Below are 15,518 nucleotides of genomic sequence, written 5' to 3'. Positions count from 1 at the left end.
CGGGCCCGGCGACTCCGCCCGCCCGCAGCGCCCCCGCCGGCCGGGGGGACCCGCCGCGCCCGGTCCGTCCCGCCGCGCTCCGGGCGGGCCCGCGGCCCCAGCGCGCCGTTCCGGGCGGCCCCGCGGCCATGGCCGCGCCGGGGGGCGGCGAGGGGCCCGCGCCGGGCCGGGGGGGCCGCGGCCTGCAGGGAGCCATGAGGGCGGCGAGCGGCGCCCTGGGCATGGACAGCGCCGGGCGGACTAGGGTGAGCGCGGGCACGGCCGGGGAGGGACCCCCGGGTTCGGCCGCAGCCCCGGGACTGCACCCCCGGGGCTCTCCCCGCATCCCCGGGCTCAACCCCCATCCCCGGGGCTGCATCCCCGGCCTCCTCCTGCATCCCAGGGCTCCTCCTGCATCCCGGGTCTCCCTCCGCATCCCCGGCTTCTCCTGCATCCCTGGGCTCTCCCCGCATCCCGCGGCTTCGTCCCCCGGCCTCACCCCCAGCCGCAGGGCAGCACCCCCGCTCTCATCCGGCATCCCCGCTCTCATCCGGCACCCCGGGGCTCCCCCCGCGGCCCCGGACTCAGGCCCCACTGCCGGGGCCGCATCCCCGGGCTGACCCCGCATCCCCGGGCTCCCCCATCTCCCGTTGGGAGCCGGAGCTGCGATCCCCCGAGGCCGGAGGGGCTCCCGAGCTCCCCTCCGCGGGGTCCCTGCTCAGCCCCCGCCTTGGCAGGAGGCGTACGTGGAGTACCTGAAGAGCATCACGCTGATCGCCCAGGCCCTGCAGGAGGAGGCGGCAGGGACAGGTAGGGCAGGACCCCGTGTGCCCCCCGCGGAACCAGGGCGGTGGGTGCAGGTCCTGCAGTGCCCTCAACGCGCCCTCCCCACAGAGAACAGCGAGGGGGTGACCCCTGACACCCCGAAACTGCTGAAGCTGGCGGAGCAGTGCCTGGAGAGGGTGAAATCCATTGCGGCGGCGCTGGGTGAGTGAGGGGTGCGGGTCCCGTTTTGGGGAGCCGGGTGCCCCCGCAGGGCCAGGCTGGTGGTGGGGCACAGGCGGCCTGTCCTGCCCTCTCCCCAGGGAAAGCCCAGGTGAAAGCGGCTGCACAGGAGCGGGGCGGGGGCCCGGCGCCCCTCCCCAGGCACCGCCGCGTCTGCTCGGACGAGGGGGGGAAGCTCTCGCCGTTCCTGCCCCCGGAGATCTTCCAGAAGCTGCAGATCGCCGAGGCACAGAGCGCACGGAAGTACGGGGGGCTCGGAGCTGGGAGCTGGGACATGGGGTTGGGACAGAGGGTGGTGGAGCTGATGGGGGGCTGATGTGGGCTGGGATATAGGGCTGGGATGTGGGAGACTCAAACACAGTGAGTAGGACATGGGGGGTTCAAACACGAGCGGTTTGGGACACGGGGTCTGGCAAGAACTGCCACACAAGGACTGGCGGTGGCCCCATGCCCGCCTGCGGGGTCACGGAGCAGGATGTGGTCCTGGCACGTGTCCTGTGCCCTGTGGCGAGTGCTGAGGCTGTTCCTACAGGGAGCTGACCCCGCTGGAGGAGGCCTCCCTGCAGAACCAGAAGCTGAAGGCGGCCTACGAGGCGCGGGTGGCGCGGCTGAACCCAAGCCAGGCTGTGCAGAAAACATCCCTGGCAAGTGGGGGCTGGGGAGGAGCTGGGAGCCAGACAGAGCCGGCTGCCAGGCAGGGAGAGGGTCCCTGGGGGACCCCCATTCCCCACTGGTGTCCATGGGGCGTGGGTGGATGTTCCCAACTCCCCTCCTGCTCTGCAGACGCTGTCCCTGCAGCGGCAGATGATGGAGAACCTGGTGATCGCCAAGGCCCGGGAGGAGACTGTATCCTTCCCAGTGGGATTGCTCCAAGAGCCTCTGCCCTGTCCTGGCTGTCACCCACCCCACACAGGCCTCTGGGGTCCCAGCTGGGGGATGGAGGAGGGTGAAGGGCAGTGGCTGAGTGGCTCTGGTCCCTTAACTGTGCCTGGCCCAGCTGCAGCGCAAGATGGAAGAGCGGCGGCTGCGGCTGCAGGAGGCGGCCAACCGGTGAGTGGGGATGTCACTGCGGGACCCTGAGCTCTGGGGACACCCAGCGGTGCCCTCACTGGCCCGGGCTGTCCCCAGGAGGTTCTCCAGCAGCGTGGCACTCACCCCCGAGGAGCAGGAGCAGCGAGCACTCTACGCTGCCATCCTTGAGTATGAGCAAGACCATGTGAGTGTGTGCCAGGGGCTGCTGGCAGGGCAGGAGGCTGTGCCACGGGGCAGGAGGCTGTGCCATGGGGCAGGGTGCTGCACCATCCCATGACCAGCCCTGGATACTCCCCAGGACTGGCCAAGGCAGTGGAAGGCGCAGCTGAAGCGGAGCCCGGCGGATCTCTCTGTGGTGTCAGGGCTCTTCTCCTGCCTCCTGAGGTACTGCTGGGGTGGGCATGGCCCTGCCAGAGCGAGGGGGCTGTGGCTGCTGCCGGTGCCCCCCGCCCACGCCACCCCTCTGCCCGCAGCTGCCCCGAGCACCCCATCTCGCAGCTGCTGCGGCGGCTGCAGTGCGCGGTGTACGCCCGGCTCTACCCCGCCATCAGCCGCGGCCCCGCCGACGCCTCCCCCGCCTCCCCCTCGGCTCTGTCCTTCCTGTCGCTGGACGCGGGGGGCTCCTCGCTGCCCGCCGAGCCCGGGGCCCGCCGGCTCCGTGCGTCCCGCAGCCTGCACTGCATGTTCTCGGTGCCCGAGCACGGCCCGGCCGCGCTGCGGCACAGCCAGTCCAGCACCCCCCTCGCCGACAGCGGCGCCCCGGGGCCCGCCGAGCCCCCCGAGCCCCCCCGGGAAAGCTCCTTCGAGGACCTGGAGCGGTTCCTGGCGTCCCCTGAGGGCTGGGCCCCCACAGAGCCCCCGGCCAGCTCCGGGCAGGACACGGCGCTGCCGGAGCTGCTGAAGGGCGTCGTGAGGGACATCCACAATGCCATCGGTGAGGGACAGCCGAGGGAGCGGGGGCGGACGGGGGGCACAGGGTGGGCAGGATGGGGGTCCCAGTGTGGGTAGGACAGGGGTCCCAGCGTGCTGCGTGTCTCACCTTTCCCAGACAGGCTGCTGGCTCTGACTCTGCTGGCCTTCGAGGGGCTCGGCACCGCCGCCGGCAAGGACCAGTGCCTGGCCTGCCTGGAGGAGGCTTTCTTTCCCCCGCTGTGGGCCCCGCTCCTGGCCCTTTACAGGTACCACGACCCCTCTTTGGGGGGTCCAAGACCCACTGACCCCTTCCTGGCACCCCCCGTCACCTCCGTGCCCGCAGGACCGTGCAGCAGCCCCGCGAGGCGGCCCTGGCACGCAGCATGGAGCGGCACCGGCACGCCGGCCCCGCCGACATGGGGCTGGCCTCGCGCCTCTTCCCGCCCGGCCCCGGCCGCCCCGCGTACGCCTCGGCCGTGCAGGACCTGCGGCTGATCCCGCTGGAGAGCTGTCCCCGCAGGAAGCTGGAGTGCATCGGTGAGCGGCGCTGGGGGCGCGGGGCGGGCGCCCGGGGTGGCGGCGGCCCTGACGCCCGCCCTGTGCCGCAGTGCGGGCCCTGCGCGGCATCTGCGAGTGTGCCGAGGAGTACTGCGGCACCCGGGACGGCCGGAGCCTAGCCACGGCCGCCATGTGAGTGCAGAAGAGCACGGGGAGCGAGGGGCAGGTGTGGGACCTGAGGCCAGCGCGGTGTTGGGGTGCCAGTCCCTGTGGCCAGCACGGCTGATGGCTCCTGTTGTCACAGCGGGGCAGACGACCTGCTGCCCATCCTGTCCTACGTGGTGCTGCAGACGGGGCTGCCCCAGCTGCTCTCCGAGTGTGCGGCCCTGGAGGAGTTCATCCATGAGGGGTACGTGTCAGGGTGCCGGGCCGTGCAGGCACCCCCGGGCTCAGGAGACCAGCACTCTCCTGGGACGGGGCTGTGAGGGCGGGGAGTGGGTCAGAATAGCAGGAGGGCTGAGGGGCGGTGGATGTGATGGTGTCCTGGTCATGGCAGTGTCCCAGCCATGATGGCGCGGTGCCCGTGGTGGTGTCCCGGTGGTGACAGTGCGATGGCTGTGGGCACAGGTACCTGATCGGGGAGGAGGGATACTGCCTGACGTCCCTGCAGAGCGCCCTGTCCTACGTGGAGTCGCTGCAGTGAGGAGGAGGCGGCGCGGGACCCCCAGACCCCGGGCAGGTGCTGCCGCCGCTCCGCGCGTCCTCCCGCCCGGCAGGGGGCGCTGTGGCGCGGGGCTCGGCCCCACCCCGGGGGCGGTGTTACGGCTGGCGCGTGCGTTCCTGCCCGGTGCGCGCGGAAGGGGAACGGGACGGGAGCGCGAGCGGCCGGGACCGGCAGGTGCAGGGGAACCGGGACCGGGGCGGAACTGGGGCTGGCTGGGAACACCGGGAGGCCTCGGTGCAGGAATACGGGGGGAACCAGGGCCGGGGAGTGACACCGGGGGAAGTGGGGCCAGGGAGGTGCCCGGGAGGCCTCGGGGGAGCGGAGTTCCGGAGCCGAGGCTTTGGCGGGGGATCTTCACAGGTTCAGGAGGGGGTCCCGGGGAGGGGTCTCACGCTGCTGTACCCGCAGGATGTGTGCAGGCTCGGCGCTGCGGCAGGAGCACCGGCAGGACTACGGGCCGGAATTGCGGCAGGAGTTCCACCGCGAGTACCGCCGCTCTCTGGAGCGGGAGTTCGGCCCCGCCGGGACCTGCCCCGGCCCCGCCGTGGCGGAGCGGCTGCGGCAGCGGCTGCAGCAGGAGCCGGCGCTGCTGGAGGCCCTGCAGGAGGACGCCCTGGCACTGCTGGCCCGGGGGCTGCGGGACCACCCCGACCCCGGGCTGGCGCTGCGAGGCCTGGCCAGCGCCTTCCGGCTGCTGGAGCTGGCGGCCGTCAACCTCTACCTCTTCCCGTGGCGCCGGGAGTTCGGCACCATCCCGGTGAGGCCCCGAGGTGGCGAGGGGATGGTGTGGGGGTACCCAGACACCCTCAGCCACGCTCCCCGCTCTCCTTGCAGACCTTCTCCGGCGCCTATGTGCACCTGCTGCGCCCGGCGCTCCCCGAAGCCGACCTGCTGCGGAGTTTGGGCCGGCTGGGCTATGAGCGGCGGGACCAGCACTGCCTGGCCGTGGGCCGGCTGCCCCCGGGGCCTGCGCTGATCGCCGCCGCTGTCGGCTTCCTGGCCTGCCGCCTGGAGTGTGAGATCCTGGCAGAGCTGGCACTGCAGCTGCGACAGCCCCGCGCCGAGGAGCTGCTGGAGGCACGGCACTGGCCCGGGGGTGCCAAGGGGCACCTGGAGATGCTGCAGGACCTGGGGACACGGCCCAGGGTGGCTCCAGACTGTGGTGACAGCGTGGATCTCTATCAGGAGAGGCCAGACAGCCCTGAGGACACGGGCAGCAGGGACACAGCACTGTGGAGGGACCCTCAGGATGTGCCCACGAGGGGCTGGGGCCGCTGTGACAGCACACTTGGGCCAGAGCCTGTGGGCAGCACTGATCCGGACACCTCCTCTCACCTCTTCCCAGAGCCGGAGATGGTGGGGAGTGGCAGAAGGCCCCAGGTCCTGGGGGAGCCCCGGGATTCCCCCCAGCCCACAGCAGAGCTGCCCTGCTACCAGCTGCACTCATGCCTGCAGCAGGGCATGCTGCCCTCGTACTGCTGCAGCACATGCCGGCAGCTGCACGGGGGCGGCTGCGCCCTGGGCCGCGCCTGCCGCAGCCGGCACCGCGGGCAGGAGCTGCATGGGGAGCGGCAGCAGCGCCTCTGGCTGCAGCGCACCGAGCTGGACATGCTGCTGGCCCAGGGCTCTGCAGCCAGCTCCTGACACGGCCCTGCTGCTTGGCACAAGGACCCGGACTCGTCGGCCCCCGAGACAGCGGTGCCAGGCCCCGCTCCAGCCCAGGCACTGCTGCTGTAAATTATTCTGTGCATCAGTAAAGTGGCTGCCTCAGCATGGCATGTTCTGTCCTGGTGAGGGGGAGCAAGATGCCTGGGCCAGGGGAAGGGGTGCAGTGATACCTGACAGCACGTGACCCTGCAGGAGCAGCTCCTGGCTCCCTGAGAGTGGGGACCAGGATCCACTTAAAGGAGGGCAGAACCTGAGCTGTCATGGAAGTATCCTTGTGCCCAGGGTGACACAGAGGAAGGAGAGCAGAGCCACAGCTTCTCCCACTCCTGCTGGCACCAAAGAATCAAGTCACTCTACACACTGTTGCCACTGCCAGATGCTTTTATTAATGGCAGAGTCGGGGTTTCCCCCACAGACAGCACAAACCAGGACCCGCCTGGGACGGGACTGACCCTGCCAAGCCTGGGCAGCCCTGGGCCCCATCTCTCTCCTGGCTCTGGGGCCCTGCACAGCTGGCTGCAGACTGGAGCCTGCCCTGTCCTGCAGGGGCAGATGGATGGAGGAGCCGTCCCCATGGCGCTGGGACTCTTGGGCTGAGAGAATCGCCCTCAGCCAGGACACGTCAGGCCTGTTCCAGGGCACAGCTCAGGGCTTGCTGCGCTTGGCCTGGCTCTCCACGGCCGTGCTGGCCGCCCGCTTGTTCCGGTGGTGTGGGAAGGTGGGCATCAGCTCCGGCTCACAGGCTGTGGGGCACAGACAGGGGTCAGCAGGGCCCAAAGCCTCCCAGCCCTGCCCTGCCCCAGCACGGGGAGTACTTACGCAAGGGCTTCTCCTTGAAGTAGGAACTCTCCAGGCAGTCCTTGGCCGTAGCCCTGTGGGGACAAGGACAAGTGGCAGGGACCACCCCAGCCTGGGGGACAGTGTGGGGCAGGTCCCTGCCCTGCCCACCCCACATCCTGCCTGGCTCTTACCTTTTCTTGGGGTCATACATGAAGAGGAAGTTGAGCAGTCGCAGCCCAGCCTCTGAGAGCCAGGGAAACCTGTGCTTGAGGTTGTTGTAGGGCTGCTTGCGCAGGGTGTACTGCGTGGCCAGGGGCAGCTTGGAGAACCCCTGGGGGAAACTGAGTGTCAGGAGGGGCCAGGGGAGCACCAGGGAAAAGGGACAGGGGGAAAATGGGCAGGGAGCTCTCACGGGCCAGATGTTCTCATTGGGTGTCCCCAGGAGCTGCACGATGAGGTCGATTTGGTGGATCTCAGAGGTGCCTGGCAGCAGTGGTTTGTGTGCCAGCAGCTCGGCCAGGATGCAGCCAGCAGCCCTGCAGAGCACAGGAGCCTCTCCAGTGACCCCCCTGCAGCATGCAGCCCCCCAGGCAACCTCAGCCCCTCCCTTACCACATGTCGATGCTGGTGGTCTGGGTGGTCATGCCCAGCAGCAGCTCTGGTGCACGGTACCTGTGCAGGGGACACTCGGTGTCAGAGCTGGCACCAGCCCATCCTGCTAGGGGACCCACCCTGGCACTGCCACTCACCACAGGGTCACCACTTTGGGGGTCATGGGCTTAGGGGGCATCCCGTAGGTGCGTGCCAGGCCGAAATCAGCTGCAAGAGAGAGAGACAGGAGGGAGCCCAGCTCTAAGCTGTGATCATGGCACAGAACAGCCAGGGCCCAGTGCAGGTGCCAGGACTCACCTATCTTCACACAGCCCTTGTCAGTCATCAGCAGGTTGGAGACCTTCAGGTCCCTGTGGGAAACAGCAGCTGGAGCTGAGAGACCACACAGAAAATCCAATCCCATCGTTCCATGGCCTCCCTGCCCTGCCGGTGCTCCCAGGACATGGGAGGTGTCCCCAGACCCCCATTTGTCCCCCCAGCCCCAGCCTGCCACTCCCACCTGTGGATGATGTAGTTCTCATGGAGGTACTGCAGGCCCTTGAGCACCTGCAGGATGATGCACTTCACCTGGGGACAGAAGACAGGAGCTGTCACCTCTATGGGAGCAGCACTGACTGGACACAGCCCAAACCCACTGGGGTGTCCTGCAGTCCCTCCATCCCTGTGTCCTTCCAGGGGGTTCTGGGTGGACATTTTCTCCCAGCTCTGTTTCCCTGTCATTTTGTTCCAGCCCCAAACCCAGCCTGTAAAGTCCTGGAAGGCTTCCCTGAGAGTCAGCAAAGCCCAGCTCCATCAGAATCCCTGGAATCCCCCAGCTCAGGGTCTAGGCTGCCCTTCACAGTGCCCACATGGAATAGCAGCACCCTCTCATGAGTGCTGGAACCAAATCCTGCCCCAGCCTGTACCTGAGCCTCTGAGAAGGGCGTTTGCATGTTCTCCAGGAGACTGGCCAGGTCCTGCTCGCAGTATCCCATCACCAGGAAAATGCTGTTGGACACAAGGCAAGGTCAGAGCCTCCCCCAGCACAGCTTTGGCTGCTGAGGCAGCTCAGGCCTCCAGGGAAGGTTTGGGAGGCACAGGGAGGACAGACAGGGGACTCTCACCTCTCCAGGTGGTTTCCCACAACCACGTCCTTCAGCTCCACAATGTTGGGGTGCTGGAGCTGCAGGAGCAGGGTGATCTCCCGCAGGCTGCTGATGGGCATTCCTGGGAAGGGAGGGAGGAACACAGTGCTGCAGAACAGCCTGGAGGCAGAGCCAGGACAGAGCCACCCCTGTCCCCCCTGCTCCTCCATTACCATCCTTCTCGTTGTCCATCCGCACCTTCTTCAGTGCCACTGTCTCGTTGGTCAGCGTGTCCCGGGCACGGTCTGGGGACAGCACAGGCCACCTTGGCACCAGGACACACACCTGGCTTTGTCCCGACCCCACCTCAGCCCCCCCACTCAGCCACAGGGGGGAACTGTGGGGGCTACAGGCACCTCCCGACCCGAACCGTGCTGGGATTCCACACGGGGAATGGCTCCCACAGGGGAGGGCAGGGATGGACGGGATATCCGTAAGGAATCTTCCCTGTGAGGGTGGGCAGGCCATGGCACAGGGTGCCCAGAGAAGCTGGGCCGCCCCTGGATCCCTGGCAGTGCCCAAGGCCAGGCTGGACAGAGCAGCGTGATCTCGTGGAGGGCATCCAGTGGAAATGCCATCCCTACCCAGGGCAGGGAGTGGAAATTAACCCCGAGAGCCCTTCCCGGTCCCGCACGGCCTCTCCCGCCCGGGAAGCACAGCCCGCACTCACACACGATGCCGTACGTGCCCTCTCCGATCCGGTTCAGCTTCTCAAACTCCTTCACGCTGCGGCATCGTCCCAGCTGAAGCCAAAGAGCCGCGTTCAGCCCCGAGGGCTCCTCACCGAGGGCTCCTCACCGAGGGCTCCTCACCGAGGGCTCCTCACCGGAACCCCCCGCCGGTCCGCAGCCCTCCCACCCCCCGGGACCCGCCGCACTCACTCGATCGGCCGCCGGGACCTCGAAGAAGCCGTCTCCGCGCAGCCGCCGCAGCCGCAGGGGCTCCAGCTCAGGCTCGGCCGGTGCCGGTGCCGGTTCTGGCCCCGGTTCTGACGCCGCCTCAGCCGCTGCCATGTCCGCGCACGCACGCTATTATGCTGCCGCAGGCCCCGCCCACCCTCAAGCCCCGCCTACATGCATTAAGCTTCTGGAAACCGTTGTTAGAGAGGGACCAATAGCGACCCTGGCCTGTGATAACCCCGCCCCATTTAGCCCCGCCTCCTCACAGTCCCGCCTTCAGTCCCGCCCCGTGTCGGATTTTTGGCTCCGCCACTTCATGCCCGACTCCCCAGTGCTTCCCGCTGCCCACGTGACCTGGTCCCACCATCCCCGCTCTCGCGAGACTCAGCGTGCGCACCCCGGAAGCGGCGGCGGCGGAACCCGGAAGCGGCGGCGTCACCCGGAAGCGGCGGCGGAACCCGGAAGCGGCGGCGGCAGAATGGACGGTACCGGGGGGTTGGGCGGTACCGGCGCCTCCTGGCGGGGCTGGGGCAGCTCGTTAGGGGTGGGGCTGGGGGTGAGGGTCGGAGTCGGGACTGGCGGCCGGGAAGCGTGGGCGGGGTCGCCGGTCATCCGACACCGGTACCGGTCCCGTTGCTGAGTCTTTGCTCTCCTTCCTTTCCAGACACGCTCTTCCAGCTGAAGGTGAGAGCAGCGGAGGCCCTTCCGCCTCCTTTCCGTCCCGTTCCGCCGGTCCCGGGGGAGTCCCGGGCCCTGTTCCGCCCGCTGGCCCGGCCTCACCCCTGCAGCGGGCAGGGGGTCGGGCAGCCGTGGCCAGTGAGAGGTGGCAGGGGTGGGACAGGTGGGCACTGGCAGGGTGGCACAAAGGGGAGCAGCTTCCCAGTGCCAGAGGGTGGGGTGGGATGAGATATGGGGAAGGGATTCCTGGCTCTGAGGGTGGGGAGGCCCTGGCACAGATGCCCAGAGCAGCTGGGGCGGCCCCTGGATCCCTGGCAGTGCCCAAGGCCAGGCTGGACAGGGTTTGGGTCACCCTGGGGCAGTAGAACTGTCCCTGCCATGGCAGGGTGGGGCTGGATGGGCTCTGAGTCCCCCCCAGCCCAGAGCAGTCCCTGACTGTCCCTGCTCTGGCCCGCTCTGCCCCACAGTTCACGGCTAAGCAGCTGGAGAAGCTCTCCAAGAAAGCCGAGAAGGACTCCAAGGCTGAGCAAGCCAAAGTCAAAAAGGTGTGTGGGGCCCATCCTGCCACTGCCATCCCCTCCTGCCCCCGTGTGGGGCTCATCCTGCCCTGCTCAGCTCCATGGGGCAGCTGCCGTCCCCTCCTGCCCCGCTGTGGGAGCAGGGCAGGGCAGACCCTGCTGGGGAGGGGGACATGGCTCACACAGCCCCACCAGCGGGGTCTGGCTGGCTCTGGGGTCACAGCAGGGCCGTGTCCTGCAGGGAGCCCACCCAGGGCTGCGTCCCACAGGCTCTCTGAGCATGGCAGCCCAGGGAGGGCTCTCTGAGCAGGCTCTCTGTGCGTGGCAGTCCCAGGGGTCTCTCTGAGCAGGCTCTCTGTGCGTGGCAGGCCCTGCAGCAGAAGAACGTGGAGTGTGCCCGTGTCTATGCCGAGAATGCCATCCGCAAGAGGAACGAGGGGCTCAACTGGCTGCGCATGGCCTCGCGCGTGGACGCCGTGGCCTCCAAGGTGCAGACTGCAGTCACCATGAAGGGGGTAAGCTCCAGCCCCGGGGGGGTGTTCACAGGGCTCTCAGGAACAGGGGAGAGACGAGGATCTGACTCTGTTGGAATTAAATACCAGTATAGCCAGATGGATCATGCCTGGGCTCGTCTGGCCCTTGCTGCTTGACCAAAGGCAGCAGCTGTGGTGGATTCACCCCAGAGACACCTTTGGCTGGCTGGGTGTGTGGTGGTTTTACCCCAGAGACACCTTTGGCTGGCTGGGTGTGTGGTGGTTTTACCCCAGAGACACCTTTGGCTGGCTGGGTGTGTGGTGAATTCACCTCAGAGACACCTTTGGCTGGCTGGATGCTGCACCTGGATGCTTGGGACAAGTCCAGGCATGCAGGAGCTCAGGTTTCCCTCTGTGGAGAAGCTTTAAGGTGATGGTGAAGGAAAGGAGTCGCTTCTGATGGAGGGTTTGGATCCAGAGCTTTATTCTGGCCCACAGGCCTCTGAATGCAGCACCAGCTCCCACAGAACTCCCTGAGCCCGTGGCTGCTGCTCCTTTGAACCCCGGGGAGAGGGGCAGGGAAGGGGCAGGGAGCCACCAACCGGGTACAGGAGGGGAGGGACAAAGGGACAAAGGACACCTGGATGGCCTAATGCCCCCCAGGGCTGAGAGGCATCTTTTGGACTCTGCCAATCACTCTGGAATGCCAGGACTGACAGACAGTGCTCAGCAGGGGTCAGGGTGGGGAAAGGAGAGGTGATTGGTACCTGGGGAAGGACCGGGAAACTGAGGCAAGCTGTGACATCACACTGACACGTGACTCCAGGTTTGGGAAGGCTGGTTTATTATTTTATTATATATAGTGTATTAAAACTATACTAAAAGAATAGAAGAAAGGATTTCATCAGAAGGCTAGCAAGGAAAGGAAAAGAGGAATGATGATAAATTCTTGTGACTAACCAGACAGTTTGAGCCAGCTGACTGTGATTGGCCATTAATTAGAAACAACCACATGAGACCAATCCCAGATGCACCTGTTGCATTCCTCAGCAGCAGATAACCATTGGTTACATTTTGTTCCTGAGGCCTCTCAGCTTCTCAGGAGAAAAATCCTGGCAAAGGGATTTTTCAAAAAATATCACAGCTACCCATCCCCACATGGAGCTTCCCCTCTCTCTGCCTCCAGCCACCTCCTGGCACTGTAGGACATGAAACAACACAAGAGCACACAGCGCTGCTCTCAAGGTGGAAAAAGGGAAATTTATTTTCTGACTCTAACATTTATAGATTTCTAAAAGTGACAGTGGATTGGAGGGTGACAGTGCCACCTCTCCAATGACATTGGGCAAACCAACAGTCCATCAAATTTCTCCTCCTCCATAAAAGAATGCAAACCAATAAGTTATTTACAGAAAAGAAATAACAGAATTTACAGAAAGTGTATGAGAAAGTTTGCTACAAGAATGTAAACATCTAAAGGCTTAGAAAATCTTAAAAAATCAGGGTGACAATCCCCAGTGCCCCCGTGTCCCCAAATGACCCCAGCAAGGCTCTGGTGGTCTCAGACCCCTCAGACAGGTTCATCCTACCTGGGATGGTGTCAGGACAATGCTCGGGTTTGTCTGCAGCCCTCAGAGCATCCCTGAGGGAATCTCCTCTTGCAGGTGACGAAAAACATGGCCCAGGTGACCAAGGCTCTGGACAAGGCCCTGAGCTCCATGGACCTGCAGAAGGTGTCGGCAGTGATGGATAAATTCGAGCAGCAAGTGCAGAATTTGGATGTTCACACGTCGGTGAGTGCTGGGCAGGCAGGAGACAGAGGGTGGGGTCCTTGCTGGGTCTGTGTCCAGCCAGGGGGACAGGGCTGTGTCTGTCCCAGGTCATGGAGGACTCCATGAGCTCGGCCACCACGCTGAGCACGCCGCAGGAGCAGGTGGACAGCCTGATTGTGCAGATTGCTGAGGAGAACGGGCTGGAGATCATGGACCAGCTGAGCCAGCTGCCCGAGGGGGCCTCGGCCCTGGGGGAGAGCTCTGTGCGCTCCCAGGAGGACCAGCTGTCCCGGAGGTTGGTGCTCTCCCTGCTCCTGGGCTTCCCAGGCTCCCTGCCTGGCCCCAAGGGGAGGAGCTGGCCCTTCCTGGGGCTCAGAGGGGCTCCCTGGCCCTTCCTGGGGCTCAGAGGGGCTCCCTGGCCCTTCCTGGGGGTCAGAGGGGCTCCCTGGCCTCGCTGCCTGCAGCTGCTCCTGCTGCCCTGACCCGGCTCCCTGTGCTGCTCTCCCTGCAGGCTGGCTGCCCTGAGGAACTGAGCTGTTCCTGGGGCTGTGGATGGCACTGCTGGAGCAGGACCCCCTCCTGCAGCCCCCCCTGCCTCGGGACTGTTCTTGGGGGGTGACAGCCCTTCCCTGAGCCTGTGGCCATCCCGGTGGGAATGCTGTGCTGGATTCTGGGGGGCTTCGTTTGGGGGTGCTGCTGCTGGCAGAGCCCCACATCCTGTCTGTGGGGAACACTAAGGGGATTTGTCTCCCTGGTCTCGGGATGCTGCTCCCCAACCCCTCTGTCGTTCCCTGTCCCTGCCCAGAGCTGAGCTGTGGGCTGAGTTCCTCAGGGGCTGGCTGGGAGGAGCAGGAGAACCTGCAGGGGTCCCCAAATCCCGGCTGGGCGGGTCGGTGCCTTGCAGGAAGGGGCGGTGCCAGCGGGGTGTCCCCTCCCTCGCTGTCGCCGTCCCGGTGCCCTGTGCTGCTCCGCGTCCTCCCAGCCACACCCCCAGCCCCGTACCACGAAGTGCCCTTTGGAACACCCTCCCTGCCCAGCCCTGTGCGTGTCAATCCACACATTCCCCAGGCACTGCCAGCTGGAAATGGTTATCCCGGCCCTGACTGCCAGTGTGGACCAGTGAGGAGCCATGGCCAGCCCTGGGAGCAGATTGCAGCAGCTGTGGTGGCTGCAGACACGTCCCCAAATGTCCCCCTGCTGGGTGGGTGTGACAGGGAGTGCAGAACCATCCCGGAGCAGCTCTGCCTCCATCCCTGTGCCTCGTCCCTGGGTATCCTCTGTCCCCTTGCTGCTGGCACCGGGCAGGGGCTGCTCTCCGTGTCCCCTCCCGCTGCTCGTCCCTGTCCCTTGTCACCTTCCCGTGTTGCTGGAGCTGTTGGTGCCCCTCCCACGGCACTGCTGGATTGCTGGAAGCTCTCCAGGAAGGAAGTCCCGTTTCCTTTGGGTCTCCAGGAGGAACTGTCACCTCTGGGGGATGTCGTGGGGCCACCTGCCTGGCACAAACACTTCCTGCTGTGCTGATTGTTTTTCCTGAGTTCAGTGGCCTTGGAGCGTGTGGCTGGTGACACAGAGCCTTCCTCTCCACCGAGGAGGAGGAGGAGGCAGCTTTGGGCTACAGCAGAGCACTGGATCTTGTCCCACCTCTCGAGGGGCTGGGTGGGAAGCTGGGGGACCCCGGAGATTTGTGCCTGGCTCCCTGCACAGTGTCCCTGCAGCCCTGGGGCTCCAGACCTGCCCCCTGTCCCTTCCCCAGGCTGTCTCTCTGCGGTTTCATTGGTGGGGTTTTTTTTAAGCTTGTCTTATTTGCCTTCTTTTTGCCCAAACCGTGTCCATGCCCTTCTGTGGGTTTAAATAAACAATCTCTGAACACCCCAGTGTGTGTTGGGGGTGTGCATGCACACGGGGTCTGTGATCCCCCCTTGTCTGATTGTGTCCCCTGCCCTGGGCAGGACCTGGTGCCAGGGGCTGCCCTGGAGCTGAGGAGGAGGAGGGAGGGACTGCTCTTGTTCCCAGAGCCTCTGCCCATGCCGGGAAGTGGCTCGGGGTGCCCACTCTGGGGATTCTGGAGGGCGAGGACAACCCCCTTCCCTCACTCCTGCAGGGACCTGTCCCTTTCATGTGGCCAAACGGGGGCACCAGGGTGAGCAGGAGCTCGGAGCAGCTGGAGCCCAGCTCCCTTCCCCATTCAGGCTGGGCCAGCCCAGCCCCCTGCACCGTTCCCCAGCCCTCGTGGGGACAAGCTGGGCCCCCCGAGGGGAGACCCCGGGCTTGTCACCGCACCGAGGTGGCACCACGCCCATCCTGCCATCAGCACCTGCCCACAGCAGCCTCGATGGCAGGGACGGGGCTGAGCGTGCAGCCTTCCCTTCCCTTCCTTGTTCCCTTCCCTGCTCCCGTCCCTTCCCCATCCCGGCTCCCTGCCCCGTGCCCGGCTGGCAGGCGGCTCTGTGCCTCAGCCAAATCCCGAATGGCACAGGAAGATGGCTCCCCTTCTCCTGCCTGTTCTCCCGCCTCCGCTCCCAAGACAGGCTGTTCCTGAATGCCAGAGGAAATTGCTAAGGAGATAATTAAGTAGCCAATTAATTAGCTAATGATTAATGGAAGCATCCTGCGGAGGCAGCTCCGCAGCCGCCCTGGCCAGGTGCTGCCGGGATGTGTCACTCCCGGTGCCGTTACAGCTTCCCGGTGTGCGGGGCGGGCAACGCCGGGACCCCGCGGCTCTGCCCGGCCGGTGACACGCCGGGATGGCCGGTGACATGGGGGGTGCCCGATGACACACCAGGATGGCCGATGACATGCGGGGATGCCCGGTGACACGCCGGGGTGACCCAGCATCCCCAGCCA

At 66.0% G+C, this 15,518-nt stretch overlaps 4 protein-coding genes across 4 annotated transcripts; 3 read left to right on the top strand and 1 right to left on the bottom strand.

Moving 5' to 3' along the window:
• The first annotated feature begins 120 nt into the window (after positions 1 to 120).
• VPS9D1 (VPS9 domain containing 1) lies at positions 121 to 4,667 on the top strand. Its single transcript, XM_036390634.2, has 16 exons — positions 121 to 245; positions 717 to 789; positions 874 to 966; positions 1,065 to 1,227; positions 1,517 to 1,628; positions 1,768 to 1,830; positions 1,982 to 2,034; positions 2,113 to 2,200; positions 2,315 to 2,400; positions 2,490 to 2,950; positions 3,065 to 3,194; positions 3,272 to 3,465; positions 3,537 to 3,618; positions 3,731 to 3,835; positions 4,054 to 4,165; positions 4,559 to 4,667. Exons 1-15 carry the CDS (start codon positions 129 to 131, stop codon positions 4,127 to 4,129), a joined length of 1,896 nt encoding a protein of 631 aa, XP_036246527.1. The 5' UTR covers positions 121 to 128; the 3' UTR covers positions 4,130 to 4,165; positions 4,559 to 4,667.
• Positions 4,560 to 5,794, top strand: SPATA2L (spermatogenesis associated 2 like). The gene is made up of 2 exons (XM_036390538.1): positions 4,560 to 4,907; positions 4,985 to 5,794. Exons 1-2 carry the CDS (start codon positions 4,560 to 4,562, stop codon positions 5,792 to 5,794), a joined length of 1,158 nt encoding a protein of 385 aa, XP_036246431.1.
• Positions 5,795 to 6,181: 387 nt separating this feature from the next.
• Positions 6,182 to 9,345, bottom strand: CDK10 (cyclin dependent kinase 10). Its single transcript, XM_036390166.2, has 12 exons — positions 9,216 to 9,345; positions 9,005 to 9,077; positions 8,508 to 8,579; positions 8,314 to 8,416; positions 8,116 to 8,197; positions 7,710 to 7,777; positions 7,508 to 7,560; positions 7,348 to 7,417; positions 7,211 to 7,270; positions 6,790 to 7,134; positions 6,638 to 6,690; positions 6,182 to 6,561 (listed from the first exon to the last, which is right to left on the bottom strand). Exons 3-12 carry the CDS (start codon positions 8,524 to 8,526, stop codon positions 6,464 to 6,466), a joined length of 951 nt encoding a protein of 316 aa, XP_036246059.1. The 5' UTR covers positions 8,527 to 8,579; positions 9,005 to 9,077; positions 9,216 to 9,345; the 3' UTR covers positions 6,182 to 6,463.
• A 283-nt stretch (positions 9,346 to 9,628) lies between these two features.
• Positions 9,629 to 14,548, top strand: CHMP1A (charged multivesicular body protein 1A). The gene is made up of 7 exons (XM_036390169.2): positions 9,629 to 9,718; positions 9,898 to 9,917; positions 10,379 to 10,456; positions 10,798 to 10,944; positions 12,567 to 12,695; positions 12,782 to 12,969; positions 13,186 to 14,548. The coding sequence occupies exons 1-7, from the start codon at positions 9,712 to 9,714 to the stop codon at positions 13,205 to 13,207; spliced, it is 591 nt and encodes a 196-aa protein (XP_036246062.1). The 5' UTR covers positions 9,629 to 9,711; the 3' UTR covers positions 13,208 to 14,548.
• The last annotated feature ends 970 nt before the right edge of the window (positions 14,549 to 15,518 follow it).

The sequence above is a fragment of the Molothrus ater genome, chromosome 12, assembly GCF_012460135.2.
Source record: "Molothrus ater isolate BHLD 08-10-18 breed brown headed cowbird chromosome 12, BPBGC_Mater_1.1, whole genome shotgun sequence".
In the NCBI taxonomy this organism is placed as follows: Eukaryota; Metazoa; Chordata; class Aves; order Passeriformes; family Icteridae; genus Molothrus; species Molothrus ater.
Note: the sequence above shows the minus strand (reverse complement) of the source record. Positions and strands in the feature narration are given on the sequence as shown.

Bases quoted from the DNA above. Each gene is read 5' to 3' on its own strand.
- VPS9D1 (XM_036390634.2), top strand. From the start codon at position 129: ATGGCCGCGCCGGGGGGCGGCGAGGGGCCCGCGCCGGGCCGGGGGGGC. The intron at 1,831-1,981 runs GTATCCTTCCCA...TGCCTGGCCCAG, and splicing joins CCAAGGCCCGGGAGGAGACT to CTGCAGCGCAAGATGGAAGA. The intron at 3,619-3,730 runs GTGAGTGCAGAA...CTGTTGTCACAG, and splicing joins AGCCTAGCCACGGCCGCCAT to CGGGGCAGACGACCTGCTGC.
- SPATA2L (XM_036390538.1), top strand. From the start codon at position 4,560: ATGTGTGCAGGCTCGGCGCTGCGGCAGGAGCACCGGCAGGACTACGGG. The intron at 4,908-4,984 runs GTGAGGCCCCGA...CTCTCCTTGCAG, and splicing joins GGGAGTTCGGCACCATCCCG to ACCTTCTCCGGCGCCTATGT.
- CDK10 (XM_036390166.2), bottom strand. The intron at 7,418-7,507 runs GTGAGTCCTGGC...TCTCTCTTGCAG, and splicing joins CAAGGGCTGTGTGAAGATAG to CTGATTTCGGCCTGGCACGC. The intron at 7,135-7,210 runs GTAAGGGAGGGG...TGTGCTCTGCAG, and splicing joins ACCACCAGCATCGACATGTG to GGCTGCTGGCTGCATCCTGG.
- CHMP1A (XM_036390169.2), top strand. The intron at 9,918-10,378 runs GTGAGAGCAGCG...TCTGCCCCACAG, and splicing joins ACACGCTCTTCCAGCTGAAG to TTCACGGCTAAGCAGCTGGA. The intron at 10,457-10,797 runs GTGTGTGGGGCC...TGTGCGTGGCAG, and splicing joins AGCAAGCCAAAGTCAAAAAG to GCCCTGCAGCAGAAGAACGT.